This window comes from Macaca nemestrina, chromosome 6 (assembly GCF_043159975.1).
Source record: "Macaca nemestrina isolate mMacNem1 chromosome 6, mMacNem.hap1, whole genome shotgun sequence".
NCBI classification, from domain to species: domain Eukaryota; kingdom Metazoa; phylum Chordata; class Mammalia; order Primates; family Cercopithecidae; genus Macaca; species Macaca nemestrina.
Genome location: NC_092130.1, coordinates 98,472,557 through 98,491,686, shown reverse-complemented (window position 1 = coordinate 98,491,686; position 19,130 = coordinate 98,472,557). Strand labels below are relative to the sequence as shown.

The 19,130-nt window shown below is 36.0% G+C and overlaps 1 protein-coding gene across 3 annotated transcripts in view; it reads left to right on the top strand.

Moving 5' to 3' along the window:
- LOC105475099 (secretory carrier membrane protein 1) overlaps positions 1 to 13,867 on the top strand; it is a 121,229-nt gene extending 107,362 nt beyond the window's left edge. For all 3 annotated transcript variants that reach the window (XM_071098783.1, XM_024790777.2, XM_011730099.3), the window contains one exon: positions 11,080 to 13,867. In XM_071098783.1, the coding sequence (XP_070954884.1) occupies positions 11,080 to 11,244 (165 nt within the window). In that variant the 3' untranslated portion in view covers positions 11,245 to 13,867. The remainder of the gene's footprint in view (positions 1 to 11,079) is intronic.
- Positions 13,868 to 19,130: the final 5,263 nt, after the last annotated feature.

Below are 19,130 nucleotides of genomic sequence, written 5' to 3'. Positions count from 1 at the left end.
ACACTACATGCCATAAATTTAGTCAGCAAATGGGCCTTAATAACCTAATGATGAAATCACTTTTATTGTGCTCAGCGATACTCTGGGCCCTACACAGAACACTTTACCAGTATTATGCCATTTTGTCCTCTCAAGGAATCCCAGGTTGGCATTATAGTGGTGGTGGGAAGAAGGGCTAGTGGTGACATCTCACAGCTCCGTGATTAACACTTTTTTTCCTAGTCAAACTGTACTGCTCAGTTTCTTCAGATACATCATGTACATTCCTTTGTTCCAGATTTTGTTTATATGATGTTTTTAAATCCATGCATTAATTCGTCTTCTTGGCTAGTTGAAGACCTATTAGTGTTCTTTCAAGACCCAGCTCTGATCTTGCTGTGTCTCCCAGAATGTTTTTTGTTGCCTTGTATCTTAGGGACCATGTCATTCTCTATTTTCTTGGGGAAATTTAACTGTCTATATTGCTCACTGTGGGACCTAGGCATAAGCCAGTTTATATGCCTTATGGTGCATGTATTCTGGGTACCCACCTGTTAAGCACCCCCAGCGTGAACAAGTCTTTTAGCATTGGAATTAGATGAGAAGAGTAAGAGTTTTGCTTTGGAACCATACAACTCAGGTTGAAATTTTGGCAACTTCACTTACAGCTGTGTGACCTGAGACAGGCTTCTGTAACCACTCAGGTTTAGTGTCCTGAACTGTACTCCAAGCTGCGTGAGAGTGGAGGCCTGTTCTGTATGCTTTCAGGTTGTATTCCTCACATCTGGAACAGTGACATGCAGTGATTAGCATGTGATATGCACTCAGATATTTGTTGAATAAAAGGAGGAATGGGAAGAGTAACCATTTTTATAGGGTTGGTGTGAGGGTTAAATGAAACAGTGAATGTAAACTGCATAGAACAGGGCCTTCTCAGTTAATAGTTTTCCTTTCTAATCTTGACCTCTTTATCATTTTATATTCAGGGTCTGGTTTAGTGTCTACTTTTGTTTAGTAAATGCCTTTATCAAGTCAGCATGCTATCAGAAACAGAAAGAATGAAGAGGTTAATTGCAGGGAATTGGCTGGTGAGGTCAGTCTGATATCAAGAGGGCAGGCCGGAACTCTCAGGCAGAAGCTGAAACTCTAGTCCACAAGTGAGATTTCTTCTTCCTCAGAGGAACTCCAGTTCTGTTCTTAAGGCCTTTCAACAGATTCGATGGGGCATACCCAGATAATTTAGAACACTTCTTAAAGTCAACTGATGGTAGATGCCTGTTACATCTACAAAATACCTTCACAACAACACCTAGGTTAGTGTTTGATTGAATAAGTGGAGACTATGGCCTAGCCAAATTAACACATAACACTGACCATTACAGTCAGTGTTGGAGAATTCCTTTATTATTTCACATGTATCACTGAGGGTGTTCTATAGAACTAGAAATGTAATACATTTAGAGTATAGTAGAGGGTTTTGTGGTGTGTGGCAGTTTTCACTCATTTGTTAAAGAGCTGTTATTGAGCATATATTATGTGCCAGGCACTGACCTGTGCATGAGCTCAGAGAGATCACCTGTTGGTGAGGAAGAGAAATAAATTGGTGGGCCTCCCAATTCAGTGATTTAATGGCCATGATAGAGGTAAGTATAGGGAGCAGAGGGACACCTAATCAAGTTTTGGAGGACTTTTAAAGTATTGCTTCAGCTGAGATATAATGATGGCTGCTCATCATTATAGTTATCTAAGCAAAAGAATAAGGGACAGGGAAGAGGATAAGAGGGATAAGTAGGTACCAGAGAGTGGGAATACCACGTTCACATCTAGTTGTAGGAAATAACATGGCAAATTCAGGGAATTAAATGTAGCTCAGAATGGATGGGAGATAAAACATGTTGTGTGAGCTGGGGCTAGGAGAATTGTATGGTGTTGGTATTGGAAGATGAAATTGAACACATAAGCATACTTATATCCTACAGTGTCTTGTTAAGAAGTTTATATCTTCTCCAAAAAGTGGTAGTGAGCCATAGAAGAGTTTTAAGGAGAAGAGTAATTGAATTGATTAGATTTAAATTTTAGAAGCGTTATTCCGAAATACATTTGGGATTTGTGGGGCTGAGCAGTGGTACTTGGAAACACTTAGGAGACAGGCTAGGAAGCTGATTAGTAATGATGGTGGCCTGAACTAAGGAAATGTGAAGAAAATGTAGTAAAGAGAAAATGAGCAGGTAACGATTAATCCAACTTGGGCCTGGAAGTAGGGGACAAGGTGAGACTCAAGGATGACGCCTAGGTTTTTAGATGATGGACCATTCAGGAAGAGAGTACAAGAAAAATGGTTTGGGGATCAAGATGTTTTCCACATTGATGTTGAATTTGGGGAGTTTAAATTAACTGGTGGTGCATTAAAATATAAATATTGAGTAGGCTTTTGTATATACAAGTCAGGAGCAAGGGAAGAGCTTTAGGCTGGATTTCTAGACTGGAAAGTATTGACTTATTGAAGTGAGTGAAGCCTAGAAAGTGTGTGGAGTCAGAAGAGGGCCTTGAGGAGAATACTCGCAACAATGAAGACTCTGCTGTGGGTGGAGTATGAAGCGAACTTTAACCAGCACTGGCCGTGGTTGGGGAATGTGTGGCACAGATGGTCATAGAGCCAGGGTGTGGAGGAAGTGTTTATTCTGTAGCTGTTCCATGGTGGACTACCCTGTGCACGCTCTGAATTCTTTGACCAGCAGTTTTTTTCCTTTCCATTTTCCAGGTATACAGTTTTTCAGGATCCACCACACAAAGGAAAAGTTATAGAACGGTGCTCATATGCCAGGCATTGAAAAGAAATATGACTTTCTCAAATAAAATAAAAGCATTGATATGGATATCATGCAGCATACTCTGATATTTTGTTGTTGTTGTTGTTTTTGACCTCATAAAAAAGTTACCAGAACCTCTCTTTCTATGTGTTCACAAGTTCCTAAACTTCTCTGAGTCTCAGATTCTTTATCTGTGAAATAAGAAGTTTAGATGAGATGATTTTCTGTATGATTTTATGAAGTACAGTAGGGATACTGTAAGCTAAAATATAATTTGCACCAGCTTTCATATTTTAATAGCAGGCATTTCTCTTTCTGTAATAGAAATTAAGATCCAGTTTTAAAAACCTAATTTTTCTTTTTTAATTTTCTGTTTCACACTTGATCAAAACTGGCAGTTTAATGACAAAAAATCCTTTGCAGGTATGTAGCAGTATTTATAACCACTAGGGGTCAGGCTTTTCAAGAACAGTTAATGCCCTGTAACTGTACTCTATGCACAGTTTTGACTCTAGAATTGTTGGGTTTTATTAAGCTGTTCTTCTCTTAAGGTAAATGTGCTCTGTTCTATATATTTATCCTCATTGAAGTGAATAGGATTTTGGTAATTTCGTTGGCTTTCTGTTGTCTCGCATAACTGAAGTAGGTCATCATTGGTGCTGCAGTGCCCAATATGAGATTGTGCTGTTGGTTTCCCCTACAGTGTCGTTTTATACTCCACATTTCAAATATTGAAAGAATATATGTCTTCTGTACATCTACATGGAGAAGAGTCTAGTTTAGTCCTGACGTTTCACAAATAGATTTCTTGTTTTCTCTCAGATTATTTCCAAATGGTGTTTTTTCAAAAGGTCCTCTTTCTATTAGAACTATTAGAAAGAATTGAGTAATGGTTTTGGGCTAAGCGGGGAGATGTTATAAATGTGTCAAATAACAGTAAATGAATGCATCACAGGAGACTATGGATCAGGGGAATCCAAAATTTTTTCCTTCTGTCAATTGGTATAAGAGCTAGAATAACTTAATATGGAAGTAATTAATAGATAATATATCATTTGTATTCCTTTTGGGACCTGGTTTTGCATGATTATCACTTCCATGAAATTTGTTGATAGACTGTCATGTTCACGTTAAATAGTTTTTAATAGTGAATTTTTTGGATTTTGAAAGAATTTTAGAAAAAAGTTATTTTACCTCTTTAAAAGACAAGTTTTCTGAAGTGTTTCAAATTTTGTTTATTTACTACAATATCTATTCTGCTGATACTCATTTTTGTGGGAGCATTGAATTGGGTCTGTGATACAGAACGCTGTGATTAAGTCTCACTAATTGGTGTTTTATGGTAAATGCTTTGTGAAGATATCCTATTATATATAAAGCGATATTTTTCTTAGGTGAAAAGTGACTCTTAGAGTTATCCCTCTACATGCAGGGGATTGGTTTCAGAACCCACCCATCCATATACCAAATCTATGCATACTCAAGTCTTGGAGTCAACCCTGCGGAACCCATGTATATAAAAAGGCTTCCGTGTACTCGGGTTTTAAATCCCATGAATACTGTATTTTCTTTCTGAGTTTGGTTGGGAAAAAAAATCACATATTATAAGTGGACCTGCCCCATTCAAGGATCATCATCTGTACTTTCTTTGAAAGCATTGCTATCGTTCACCTCTCCCCCTTGTCTCTCCCACTTTGTGACTTTATTTATGACCTAGGATAGAAAGCTGATAATTCCACTGTGCTGTTTTTCTGTAGTCACAGATAGGCATGCTACTTCTCTGTCAGAACCATTCAGCACTGTCGTCTTTGCTGACTAGGAATCAATTCTGGATGGTTCACATCGTCTATTAAAATGCTCATCCATTTACTTGTCACCTTCTTCTAAGGGACACAGATAGAGTAGTACTTTTGAATTCCTAGAAAAAAATGGCACTCTTGAGCAGATTGTTTATATCCTGTCCTCGGTTGATACTCTTAGTTTATTCACCTAAAAAAAAACTTTACCCCCAATTTTTATTTTGTTATCTTTTTCAGTAAGTACTAAGCTAGCTACTTAGTAGATCCCAAATCTAGGTTACTGTAACTAAATTATTATTATCTTAGGCATCTTCAAATTTGGTAGATTTGGTAGATTGGTGAGTATTTATAATGCTGTAAATATGGCACTTTCATCTAAGTAATCTTTGCATTTTTTTATCAGCTTTATTGAAATATAATTAGCATACAATTCACCCATTTAAAATATACGGTTTAGACCATGCATGGTGGTTCACACCTGTAATTCTAGCACTTTGGGAAGCTTTGGGAGGCCGAGGAGTTTGAGATCAGCCTGGGCAACATAATGAGACCACCCTCCAACCCCTTACAAGACATTTAAAAAAAAAAAACTTATCCAGACATGGTGGTGTGAGTTCATTGTCCTAGCTGTTGGAGAGACTGAGGTGGGAGGATCACTTGAACCCAGGAGTTTGAGGCTGCAGTGAGCTGTGATTGCATACCATTACACTCCAGCCTGGGCAACTGAGTGAGACCTTGTCTCTAAAAAATACAAAATAATTGAAAAAAAAAAAAACCCTAAAGTATACACTTTAATGGCTTTTGGTGTATTGTATTTGTTTTAATTGTGGAAAAATATGTATAACATAAACTTTGTCGTTTTAATTATATTTAGGTGTACAATTCGGTGGCATCAATTACAGTCACAGTGTTGCGCAACCATCACTAACGTCTGTTTCCAGAACTTTGTATCACCCCAAACAGAAACTCTAGTCATTAAGCAATAATTTTATTCCTCCCTATTCTCAGCCTCTGGCAGCCTCTGATTTGCTATGAATTGCCTGTTTTAGATATTTCATATAAATGGAGTTATACAATATTTTCCTTCTGTACCTGGCTTATTTCATTACCATAATGTTTTCAAGGTTCATCCATGTTGCAGCATGTATCAGAAATGCATTCCTTTTTAAGACTGAATAATATTCCATTGTATCTGTATACCACATTGTGTTTATCTGTTGATGGGCACTTGAGATTTTCCCACCTTTTGGCTATTGTGAATAGTGCTGCCGTGAACATTGGTATACAGGTATCTGTTTGAGTCTTTGTTTTCACCTCTCTTGTGTACATATATACCCAGGTGTGGAATTCCTATGTAGTCTTATAGTAATTCTATGTTTAGCTTTTTGAGGCACCTCCAAACTCTTTTCTGCAAGGACTGTATCATTTTACATTCCCACCAGCACTTTCTCTACATCCTTGCCAACACTTGTGATTTCCCATTTTTCTCATTCCAGCCATCCTAGCAGGTGTGAAGTAGTATGTCTGCTTTTAAAACATTTAACCTCTGAGGTGACTGCAAACTAAGCATTTTACTTTGTAACACAGGTATAGTCTCCTTAAGCCGTATTGTACTTATTTGGTAAAAATTATTATTAATGAGGACAATTTTGGAACACTTAATCCCCAGCAGGTAGACAAATAATTATTCAGTGGCTTCTACTGCAGATTACTAAGCTGTGTCTTTTAGGGGGTGTAACAATGAGTAGAATTAGTTGTTGCCCTTAGGCAAGTAAAAGCAGGTGGGATATAATACGACATGGACATAAACCCTATAAAAGAAGAAGTACATACGTGCCTCCCCAGATGTACAAAGGATTGGAGGTACTCTCAATAGGGAAAGCCATGGCTAGTTCAGGCACAAAAGAGTGGACAGAGCATTATTTGAGAGAGTGCTTAAAGGGTGCGTGATTTCAACATGGTGAAACTAGAGCGTCAATTCAAGGGCTTACAGAAGGGATATCTGACCCATCTGTGGGCAGGAGGGTTAGTAGAGGGTTTCCAGAAATTTCAAACTGAAAATGTTAGGCTTAGAGGTCCATACTTTTTTAAAAACTCAAAACAAGAATTTAAAAAATATATATTTAAAAAATTCATTTGTTTTTATTTTCCCAGCTTTTATAAAAGTTGAAATAATTTTGGCCTGACAGGGATCTTAATAAAAGCACAGTTTCTTGAAATGGTATTCTGTATGTTTTAATGAAGACATATGTTTGGATTATTTAAATAAAGGGCCATTATTCTTTACTTCCCATATGATATAGTTTTTCTGTGTCATACACCACCACAGCATGTACTGTCTCTGAAGCTGCATTAAGGAGGCAGGACTCCTTGATGAAATCACATCTACATTCTGCAGATACTTAAAAATTAATTTATGTTAGTGTAACTCATTTATATACATTCCGATTTGATCTTTAGGAAAACTCTGAGGAGCACATAGGGTAACAAATATTCTTGTTTTATGGGAAGCAGACTTGAAGTTTTGAGTGGTAGCCAGCCAGCTGGAATTAGTAGAAACCAAATTTAGTGCCTTTTCTGTGATTTTCCTAGAACTAAGTAGTATTTTAGGAGTAATGCAGTTCCCATAAGTAGAAAAGATAGTATTTAAGTTGCTTAATTTTTTTTTAATTCTCTAGACTATTCTGCATTTATGGAATTTTCCACTAGGTAATATGCATTCAGGTCACATACACAGTGAGATTTCCTAAAGTGACAGTACAGATAAAAAGGCTGTGCAACTTGGTGATAATTGTGCTCCATTTAAGCAAACCATCAACTGGTACATTTTTTTTTTTTTTTAAGATAAATTGTATTTTATCAAAATGGAAATCTTTTTTTTTTTTTTTTTTTTTTTTTTTTTGAGACGGAGTCTGGCTCTGTCACCCAGGCTGGAGTGCAGTGGCGCAATCTCGGCTCACTGCAAGCTCCACCTCCCGGGTTTACGCCATTCTCCTGTCTCAGCCTCCCGAGTAGCTGGGACTACAGGCGCCCGCCACCTCGCCCGGCTAGTTTTTTGTATTTTTTAGTAGAGACGGGGTTTCACCGTGTTAGCCAGGATGGTCTCGATCTCCTGACCTCGTGATCCGCCCGTCTCGGCCTCCCAAAGTGCTGGGATTACAGGCTTGAGCCACCGCGCCCGGCCTCTTTTTTTTTTTTTTTGATACTTTAAGTTCTGGGATACATGTGCAGAACATGCAGGTTTGTTACATGGGTATACATGTGCCATGGTGGTTTGCTGCACCCATCAACCCATCATCTACATTAGGTATTTCTCCTAATGCGATCCCTCCCCTTGCCCCCCACTCCCAAGTTGTGTAATTTTTAAAAAAAATTATAGTACTTGGTGTCAAAATCTTCTCCCTGATATCAGCAGTGTGAATTATCAGTAGATACCATCTGAAACCCTGGAGGGAAGTAATAAGCTTTTAAAGATCCTGATGATTAGCCTGTCTTTCACGGGGCCTTGAAATCAAGAATCCACCCTTTTCACATGGATATAATGGATTTGATACAGTATTTGAGCATCGTGCATTGTATATATGTATGTGGTCTTTTCCCTCTAGGTGGCTCTCTGGGTCTGTATAGATACAAACTATTGAGAAATGTGGCTATTCCTACCTTTATTTTGCTTCTGTGTTCTGTGGGACTGTTAATTACATTTTAGTAAACTGTGAAGCCCGTGAACACATAGTATCAGCCACTCAATTTAGTGCAAGTTTGAAAAAGGAAATAATAAAGCAAATAATAATTAACATTTATTTATTACATGCTCACAAAGTTGGGGGAAGAGGGGAAGAGAGAGACAAGTGAATCTGTAATTGCATTGCTCTGATTGGGCCTAGTAAGTAAAGGTTGATAAGATTTCTATAATACACTTCATTTTCTAGGATCCAATCATTTGTACTCACTGTGAGATAAGTGTCTAGAACATAGGAGTAGTGATTTATCTGTATCTTTAATTTTCCATAGAAAACTTGGTTTTAAAAGGGAATAAAAATAATTACTTTTATACTTATGGTAGTGCTAAGGTACTAGGAAAAAGGAATCTTCGGATTTACCAGTATATGTATTTGTCAGTGCTCTCTTTTTATTCTTGACCATTTGACACTTTGATCAGTAGTAATGTGGCGTTTGCTTTTACCACTATATCAGAAGCACTCAGGGCTGTCTGGGTTATTTTTATCTTGTATCCTGATAGATTTTCATGCATTAACATGCTTTCTTGATAGCTTTTCTGATAGCTTTTCATGTGTTAACATGCTCTCTTCTCTTGGCATCAGTGAGAAGTATCTGTATCTGGTTCTTCCCATTCCTCTCCCAGTCATTCCTTCTTCTTGTGGATGCCTCTTAAATAGTGTCTTTTTAAAACAATTTCAATTTTTATTTCAGATTCAGGGGATACATGTGCAGGTTTGTTATAAGGGTATATTATGTGATGCTGAGGTTTGGGGAACAGTTGAGCCTGTCATCCAGGTAGTGAGCATAGTACCCAATTGGTAGTTTTTCAGCTCTTCTCCCCCTCCCACCCTCCCCTATGTTTATATCCCCGGTGTCTATCGTTGCCATCTTTATGGCCATGTGTACCCAGTGTTTAGCTCCCACTTATAAGTGAGAACATGTGATATTTGGTTTTCTGTTTCTGCATTAATTAGGTTGTGTACTTGATTTTATTCTCTTTCTACTCTGGGTTCTCCATAGACAGTTTCATAAATGCCAAGGTTTCAGCTATCATTTATATGTTGTTTTAGTCCCTTAGGGCTGCTATAACAAAAATACCATAGATTAGGTAGCTTAAACAACAGATAATGATTTCTCACAGTTCTTGAGGCTGGGAAGTCCAAGATAAGGCACTGATAAATTCAGTGTCTCGGAGGCGGGGGGGCAACTTCCTGGTTCTTAGACAGTTTCTGTGTCCTTATGTGATGGAAGGTTGTCAGAGAGCTCTCTGGCATCTCTTAAAAAAAAAAAAAAAAGTTTTTTTTAGAGACGTATATTGCCCAGATTAGAGTGGAAGTCTGGGACCATAGGTGTGTGCCACCACACTGGGCCTTGGGGTCTCTTTTATAAGGGCATTTATTCCATTAATGAAAACTTCACCTTCATGGCAAAATCACCCCCCAAAAGGCCCGCCTGCTAATACCATCATATTGATGGTTGGGATTTTAACATAAGAATTTGTGGAGGGAACATAAACATTCAGTCCATAACATATGCCACTGGTTTCCAAGTCCATGTCTTTAGCCCATTCCTCTCCCAAGCTTTTAACCAAACCTTTACCTGCCTGTTGTGGCAGGCCTAGAGTAGGTTGTCAATAGCCTTGGAATGAATGAACAAATGTTTAGAACTTACCATCTGGAACGAATGAAAAAATGTTTAGAACTTATCTTCTCCATTCTCTCTTCTCCCCAAACCAGCTATCCTCTCTTTTCTCTCTTCTTGAAACTACTTCCCCAAATACAAGCTTGCTTTGAGAGTCTTTGACTCATTATCCTTTTTCTTACTCCACAGTTACCAATTCCTATCCAGGTTTGGAAAAAAGACTGACTTGGATGCATTGGCCCCTTCCCTAAGCCTGCTTTGATTGCATTTCAGTCAAGCTTCTAATTTAGATCCAGTCACAGTGCAGTGTAATTACCAGTATCTTTCTCTCCCCACCGTGTGAAGTTTGTGGGCATATAATTAATAAATGTTGGTTTGTTATTTCCTTCTTCAAATTTGTGTTAAAATAAGTGGCTGATGTTACGTATTGATGGACTCATAGTTTAATTATGCAGCTTTTAAAGCATATATTGATAGAAAAATTTTGAACCCTACTCCTGAAAATAAATTCCAAGATTTGAGTGATGAATCAGTATGGCGAAACAATTCCCAGAAGTGTTTCTTTGTGCATTCTTTAGGACTTGACCATACACAAAATGTTAAATTGTATACAGAGTGCATAGCAGCAATATGTTGAAGGACGTAAATAGTGCTTGGTACATTAAATGATAAAATGATCTCATTTGATTATAACAGAGCCTGTGGTGTATATATAGCTAAAATGGATATAGATAAGGTAATGTTCTCTCTGAATAGTTTGGGGTAATAAATTAATGTATTGTTTCTTGTTACTATGTTTATACCATTTCATTGTAATGCTGTAATAATTTCACTTGACTAATTGGGTGCAGAGGAAAATACAACTTTTTGCAGTTAGCTAAGAAGTTCTTTATTTTTGGTTTGAATTAGCATAATTATCTCTTCAGCTTGGAGAAGAAAAGGAAAACCTGTTTTAAGAAAAATGTTTAAATACAATTATTGTGTGTCAGTTTGGTGGCTAATATTCTTGATCTTAGGAAACATGACCACAATCTAGTCTTTTTTGTTTGATTAATGTTGAGATTAAGAGCTGCTGGAAATGAATGTGTAGGTTGCTACTTACCTTCTCCCACTTTTTTGTGCCTCTGTAGGTACATGGACTATATCGCACAACAGGTGCGAGTTTTGAGAAGGCCCAACAAGAGTTTGCAACAGGTGTGATGTCCAACAAAACTGTCCAGACCGCAGCTGCAAATGCAGCTTCAACTGCAGCATCTAGTGCAGCTCAGAATGCTTTCAAGGGTAACCAAATTTAAGAATCTTCAAACAATACACTGTTACCTTTTGACTGTACTTTTTTCTCCAGTTACTGTATTCTACAAATATTTTTATGTTCGAAACACAGAGTACAGACAGCATGGATATTTCCTGTTCACTTGTGCATGGGCTAAAACCAGGAAAACTTCCTTGTCTTATTACTTTACCTAATAGTTTCTTAATATTTCAGTGCCCCTTGCAGAAAAAATATTACATGCTAAATAAATATTCTCCATATTTTTTGGGGGATGACGTTCAGTGAATTATTTCAGTGGTGACCCACTGAAAATTAATAATGGTACTTATGATTAAAAACACATTTAATACTAACTGCAGTAGTTCTTTCAAGAATCTTTAGAGATAAGGATTGCGCATTGGAAAAGTAAACTATGTTTCATTCCTTTTTCCCTATTTATATTGAAAGAAATAGGCCAGCAGAGACTTAGGGATTTTAAATTGGCTTGCTTTTTAGCTGTTTCAGTCACCAGTGAAGAGCCTATTTGCATTTTGTAGTAGATAATGTAGTATTTGTCATCTTTTTCTTTTCTTTTTTTTTTTTAGAGTAGCTGATATTTTGATAACAATCTCTGATTTGCATGGGCACTACATTTCTTATATTAAGAGAATTAGTATTTTGGCTTCTGTACTGCTTGTGGTTGTAGGATTCAGGGGTTAATGGAATCACAGAAATGGTTTTCTGCAAGAGTTTCTTTTAAATAAAAAGTTTGGGGGTGCAATATAAGAATTTAATATAATATGCAGTACATTATCCAAAAGAGAAGGTAGTTAACGCAGTAGAAAGTAGTGGTAATAATTCCTTTTAAAAAAAAATTTCGGTAGTCATATAGTAACATTTTGCTATATGAAAACTTTGGTATATTCTGTGGTTACAACTAAGATTGTGTCTGGCAGCTCTTTTTGGGGGATGTGTGTGTGAGATTTTTAACAGAGGTATTAAAGGCTAGTCTAACTGTTGTCTAAAAAGAATGTACAGTATTTAAGGGATTTTCCTTTTAGCTTTTAATCTCCAGTGGCATTAAACCTAAAAAGACCCTGGCATTTTTTCATATACTTGAATCCCTAAATGCACCTGTCTTTCACTTTTTGAGACAGACTGAATATACCTAAAATTTCCAGCAATAGAAAAAAAAAAAGCATTTAACTTGCACCAAGCAAGAAAATATAAATACAGTTAAATGCATTAAGATAATCACATTAAAATTGTTACTATGCAGCACAGAACTTCGTTCTTATAGTATTCTTGGGTTCAAACTTTGAATCAATTTTAACACTGATTAAGTGACTCAAAGACATTTGTAAGTCATGCTACTGTGTTTTGAAAGTCTAGCTAATTTAAGATTGCAGAATGATAGATGGTGATTTTTCAATTAGATTTTAAGTAAGGATTGTGATATTAGAGGCTGGAAATCCTTATTTTTCAAAAAATCAGATAGGCATAAATAGTTAAATCGCTTTCATTCTCCCCAAACCTGGAGTTACAGAAAAAGTTTCATGCTAGAGGTGGGATGCCAAGTTCTCACTATCCATGAAGCAGCGCTGTGTGTTACTAGGTAACGCAGATCCATCCAGATGGTGTTTACATTTGATTTATTTGGGATCTTATTGACATCAGGTATACTTGGAAGACATTTCTTTTACTCTTCAGCATATGAATTTAAAGCTGTTTTTGTAAATATTTCGAATCAGCGATAATTTCTACCTACATTCTCAACCAACTTAGCCAGTTTGTTTTTTAGAGCTTGTAGTGTTATTGGAAATCTTTTTTATCAGTATGCTTTATTGAGTGTAGATTTTGCACACATTCAAAACATTAACCACAGAATACAGCAAGAGCCCCTATATTCACTATTAACTTACATCCCAAGTCCATTTTTTTCTACACACTACAAACAAAAGATATATTAGAAACTTTTGAAAAATGCTGAAATACTTTGCTTCAGAATTGGAATGTTTATATTACATAGAAATCCTCAAAGGTAGCATTATTAAATAAATAGCAAAGAATAATTAGAACCCACATCTTTTTTTGTGTGGATGGAGAAAATGTTTTAAAATTCAGTTATTTAATACCAGTTTGAGAGAGAAAATTGTTTTTTAAAAATATACATATGCATTAAAATGATGGCAATGCTTATAGTATGATCAAGTATGAAAGGAGCTTTAAATTCTTATATTTACTTTTCTCTATCAGTAAATTGTTAAATTTTCACTCAGCAAAAGATTGGCATTTGTTAGTGTTTTATATTTAATACTAAAATCACAGTCATGAAATCATAGTCATAAATGGTCTTCACATAGTAGTCATCCGTGTTATTTTTCAGTTTGTAATATTAAATTATGGCAATTTTATTTCAAACTAAAGTTTGAACACTGGAAAATCATTACTCAGTGATTTGTAATTTGGGACTTGGATTATTTATCTAGAGATGTTTGTATATTTTGTCAGTAACTAATATTGCGCTGCCATCATGGTGACTGTCATGGTTCTACAGAAATGCCCTCCATGTGTCCCTCTAATGTTGCATGTTTCAGTGGGTTAGAAGTTTTGTATATTTATTGTATTAACACAGAGTGTCATAAAATAAAATGCTGTTTACTGGATGTTTGTTTGTATAATTTTGAACATTATAATAGCAATTCAGAGACAGACATTGTTAAAGGTTTGATGTATATAGAAATTCCATGTTTGATTTTTTAAAAATATGTGTATAAGTCTGTCATGTGCTAAACAAAATAATATGAAAGACCTAGTTAAAAACTCTGAGCAACATAAAATGACCATTTTTCTGTTGCATTAGACCTTTACAGGTAGTGGAACAGGAGTTTCATCCATATTAAATAGTTTGGCCCCTTTAAGGTCAAAATACAGATCATCTAGAAGTTAGATTCAAAATGGAAAACCTATTCGTGGCTCAGATATTTCATTGTGGATTAAAAATGGGTGTCTCTGTACTAGTATTGTATTTATTCAATTGTATTCTGATTTCTAACTTTGCTACCTATTGCTGTTTTATGTACTGATGAAAGTACTTATTTGTGTATATTGGATTTTTCACTTGGTTAGCTAAAGAAGATGTAAAAATATCTAAAATAATGTTCATGGTGAATCTTCTTTTGAGAAATACATGTTAAAAAAGGAACGGTATTATTTTCTGGTTGTTGTATTTTAAAAAGCGAGTTTGGATTTTTACACCTAATTTACTTGGAAAATATTCTGTAATTCATGTTAAGATAATGTATGGTTTGCATTTTAAGGGGATTTATGTTAGGTTAATTAGTCGTTTCTGTAAATCATTTGTAATAGTGCTTTTTACTCATTACTGTATCTTTTTCTGAAAACACTGTTGTTAACATCTGATTCGGTACCCTTATTGGTACAAATCTGTGTTTAGCATGACTGTTTATATACAGAATTTCGTTATATTTTGAGCATTTTTTTCCCCTGCTTATGTATACCTTAGAATTACCATGGCTGTCATATGCCATTTCACTATATCTCCTTTCAGTTTTTCCTTAAGGAAAATGTCCAGAGGAATTTGTTCATTTCATGTGATTAAGCCCTTTAGAGGTGAAAAAAGATTGGTTAATTTTAAAAAATTGAGGATGGTTAAAAAATAGAAAACACCTTACTTTGATACATTTTAAAGTACAATAGTATACATTTATTTAGAGTAGAATAATGTGTTTAAAACATGAGTTGTTTTAAATACTTTTTTATTAAGCTAAAAAGTTTTATCTCACATATTAAGTATTACAGAAAGTGAAGTATTTTGGCTAGAATTTTAGGGCACATTTTATAAAGCAGCATGCCTATAATATTGGTGGGTATTTTTCAACTTTAGGACTTTGTCACAGTATGTAGAGAGCTAGAAATCTAGAAACTTTCTAAGCTAGGTATTGCCACTAATCTATCTTATATAAGCAGATCTCTCTTACTTGAAGGTTGTAGGAAAATAGGGAAAAGACTGCTCTCCAGTTTTCTCACCCCAACCCCCCCCCCGCCCCGCCATGGGTTTTATATTTGCAATTTAACTTTGGGGTTTGGGTAAGACATTTAATGTATATAATTTTGATTAGTACTGGCCATGTTTCAAATGGCAAGGGAACATGGGAACTGTCATGTGGCAATGTAGTGAGTGTTAAACTTTGTGTTTGTCCAAATCCTGATTTATTTTCCAGTTCATATCTTTCTGGGCTTGACATGGCTGATGGTGTAGCTGAAACGCTCCTAACACTAAGAGCCATTTAATCCTTTCTCTAATAGGAGCAGAAAATAGTTAATCACCACCTAGTAATATAAAATTACTCTGAATATTATCTTCTATACATTAAAACAGTTCTATACCATACAAGTTTTATTTTTAATTTCTAGTTATTTTCAGTGCTTACTTAAATGTAATTCTAGAATTCCTCCACAACTTTTAATATTTTGTATGCCAGTGATTCTCAAGATAAATCATGGTTGTAGTAGTTGTTACTGTTGGCAGTTTGTCGTAATATTCAGGTATTTGGGGATGGGGGAAAACACCAAAAATCAGTGTCTTTTATCTGGTGATCACTTTGGTGTCTACAGTATTCTAGTCTCCTGCACAAAAACTGAACCCACTGGGCCTATGCATCCCTCACATTTTTTTTCTAGTATAAAAGCAATACATATGTGTTGTAGAACAATTAAAAATTCAGAAAGTGATAAATGCAAAAATAAAAATAAATCCTTAATTCTGTCATCTTGGGGTACCTCTGCTAATATTTTATTGTCTTCTAATCTTTTTCTATGCATATATATTTTGTAGAGTTAAGATATATAAGCAATATGGATTTTTAAAAACCTTATTTTCCCCTCACTTAGCTTTATGTCATAATGGCCTGATAGTTTAGTTTTTTAAATTAACCTAATTTATAAAATCAATATACATTTCAGTATAAATTATAGAAAATATTTATAAGCAAAAGAAATAACTAAAATTCTCATAATTTTACATCCATGAATAACTTCTATTAAAATCTGGTTTATATCTTTCTATTAATTTTTCTGGGAAGAAAACTTCCTAATATTAAAAATGAGATGACCCCGTACATCCTTGTACATCCTTTAGGGATATTTACCTAGTTCTCAAAAGCCACATTTCTTTGGGTCCTTAAAGTCCACACTGGTACTGGATGTCATCTGGCCATAGTGGACTCATTCCTGGCTCATCAGTTTTTTATTCTGAATGTAGATATGTCTAGAACGCTACTGTTGCAGACATATCTGTTGGATATGGAACACAAGAGGTAGCCATTTTCTGCCATGAGGAAGGAATCACCAAGAAAGCTGGTCTGCAATGAAAGTGAGGAATGAAATCGACATAACAGGAGATGTAAAATGAATGACATAGAAAAGATCTAGTGGCTTTCCTTTTCCTTTACAGAGCCCTACTGCTCACCCTTATCCCATTATCCTCATAATCTTACCGCTTTTTCTCCCTCAGCTATCTTGAATTGGTTTCTTATTACTTTTAACTGGAGGATCTTAACTAACACAACAGTTTATCTTATTTCAGTTATGATATAAATATGTATTGACAATTTTAATATCTCTGAATATATTTCTGTAACATTTAGTATAGCTATATGGCTACCATCCTATGTATGTATCATAAAGTCTTATTCCTTTAGGTTTTGATTTTCAGGGTTTTAAAGGTATAAATAATTTATCAAGGAATATATTGTTGCTAAATGTAGGGACTCGAGCTTTTGTTTTCTCTTTAGTACAGATTGCTGAGTTAAAGGGTATGTATAGTTTTTGAAGCGCCTTTCATGTGCATTGCCAAGTTGCTCTCCAGAAAAATTTTATCCATATGTAACTCCATCAGCAATGTACAGAAAGGCCTCTTTCTTCACACCCTTGGCCAGCATTGGATGTTCCTTTTCTAAAAAGTCTTTTATCCCAATAGATTTTGACAAATCAGGGGTTCCTTTTCTGAGCATTCTGGTTTCACATGGCTTATGGGCTCACCCAGTGCTACAGGTTTGTTTGTTTTTGTTTTTGCTAAATAGGAGTAACTGAGTACCCTGCACCCACCAAGAAATCTTCCACTTCCTGAAAGCTCTAAGGTAAAGATAATTAGCTGAATGCTCTGTTATAACAGGATGGAAAAAGAAATGGTGGCCTCAGGTAGCCAATCCACCAAGTCTCTCCAGGTAAAATTACATGGGTTTTGACAACAAGTTATGTTACCTTTCATAGATTATAATTTTAAAATGATAATAGTCTGGACAGTATTTTCTTAGTTTTTTTCTAATAGTAACTTATTGTGGGCTTAACTGTATACCAGTGTTCTGTACTAAATGCTTTATATACATCACTTAATCTTCATACCAAATTTGTGATATAATTTCTGTTGTTGGCCTTGTTTTTGTAGAGTTCTAGGAAATTACCCCGAAGTCACTCAGTGAGTGGTGGTGGTGAGGGGCTGGAGAGGGATGATGAGAACAGGCAGGTCCCCTGACTCCTGCCAAGCGTGGCTGCCCCACCGTGCTGCCTCGTTCCAGTTGTCTTCCCTTTCATCCTTCCACATTTCCAGTCATTCATGTCCATCCTTTAGGGACAATGGATACTGGGAAAAAAAATCAACAAAATTTTTACATGATTTTTGGATTCTCCAGACCAAATGCTAACACCTGCCACCTAAAGGTGAGTCCTATTGCCCATCCTTCAGCAGTGTAAATTTTCTAAAGGGTCTTTGGCATTTGTGAGTTTGGAGAAACTTCAGTTGAGGACAAATCCTTATTATTAGGTTAAATATGCTTCTTGTGTGATTATAATAGTTGCTTACTCTGAATGAGAGATTTTTGATACTAAGAAAACATAAAAACTGTCACAGCCTATCATTTACTTTCCTACTGTCATATACTGAATTTCTTGTGTCTGTTTTCAGGATTGAGCTAAATCCTGATTGATAAATTGAGACATATGTCATCTTCAGAATTATGAAAAATCACTAGGTGTTTTCTCTGAAAGGGAGGAAGAAGCAGTGTTTTCATCAGTTGTGATGGTGAGGCCCTTTTGGAGTTTTATTTCGAAGTTATTCTAAGTGTCTGCAATGCAGAGATATTGGTGTTGCCCAGGAATTTGCATTGGCTGCCTTCCCACCCTGTGCATTCCAGGTAGAAGGAAACAACATAACAGTTTGAGGGGGTTGCCTTTGTTGTCAAACATATATCTGAGCTTTGACTTTGCCACTTACTAGCTTTCTAACCTGGGACACATTATTTCACCTCAGTTATTTAAGTGACAGTTATCTGTAAAATGATAGTAGTTTCTATCTCATAGGGTTTTGATGAATAAATGAATTTTATGAAGTGCTTAGCGTAGTATCTGCCCATAGAAATTGCACAATAACTAAGGACACTTACCATCTCTCAGGTGTATTGATGACTCCCAAATCAATCTCTCTCCCTAGTATAGTCCTAGCTGCACACAGGACTTCTACATTGGCAGCCTAAGCTGAACCTCCTCACCTTCACTGTCCCTGCTTTTTCTGGAGTCTTCCTCTTGTTGATCACATCACCTTCCACCCAGTTTCTACACTAAATACCTGGCTGTCATCCTAGACTCTTTCCTTCCCCTCCACTTCTGATCAGTCTACCTGTCCATTCTTTTCCCCTAACATAGAATTCATCCCATTGACTGTCTTTTACCATCACTGCCTTAATTCAGGCTTTCGTCTCTTGTGAATAAAATCATAGTGGTTTCTCTTAAACATAGGCACTTTCTGGACTGCCTACCTGTAGGTGTTTAATTTTTCAGGATGTTTGGCTATAAAAAGCTAAAAAGCTGCTAATAGCAATGTGTTACTTGATTGACTTTTCTTTCCTATGT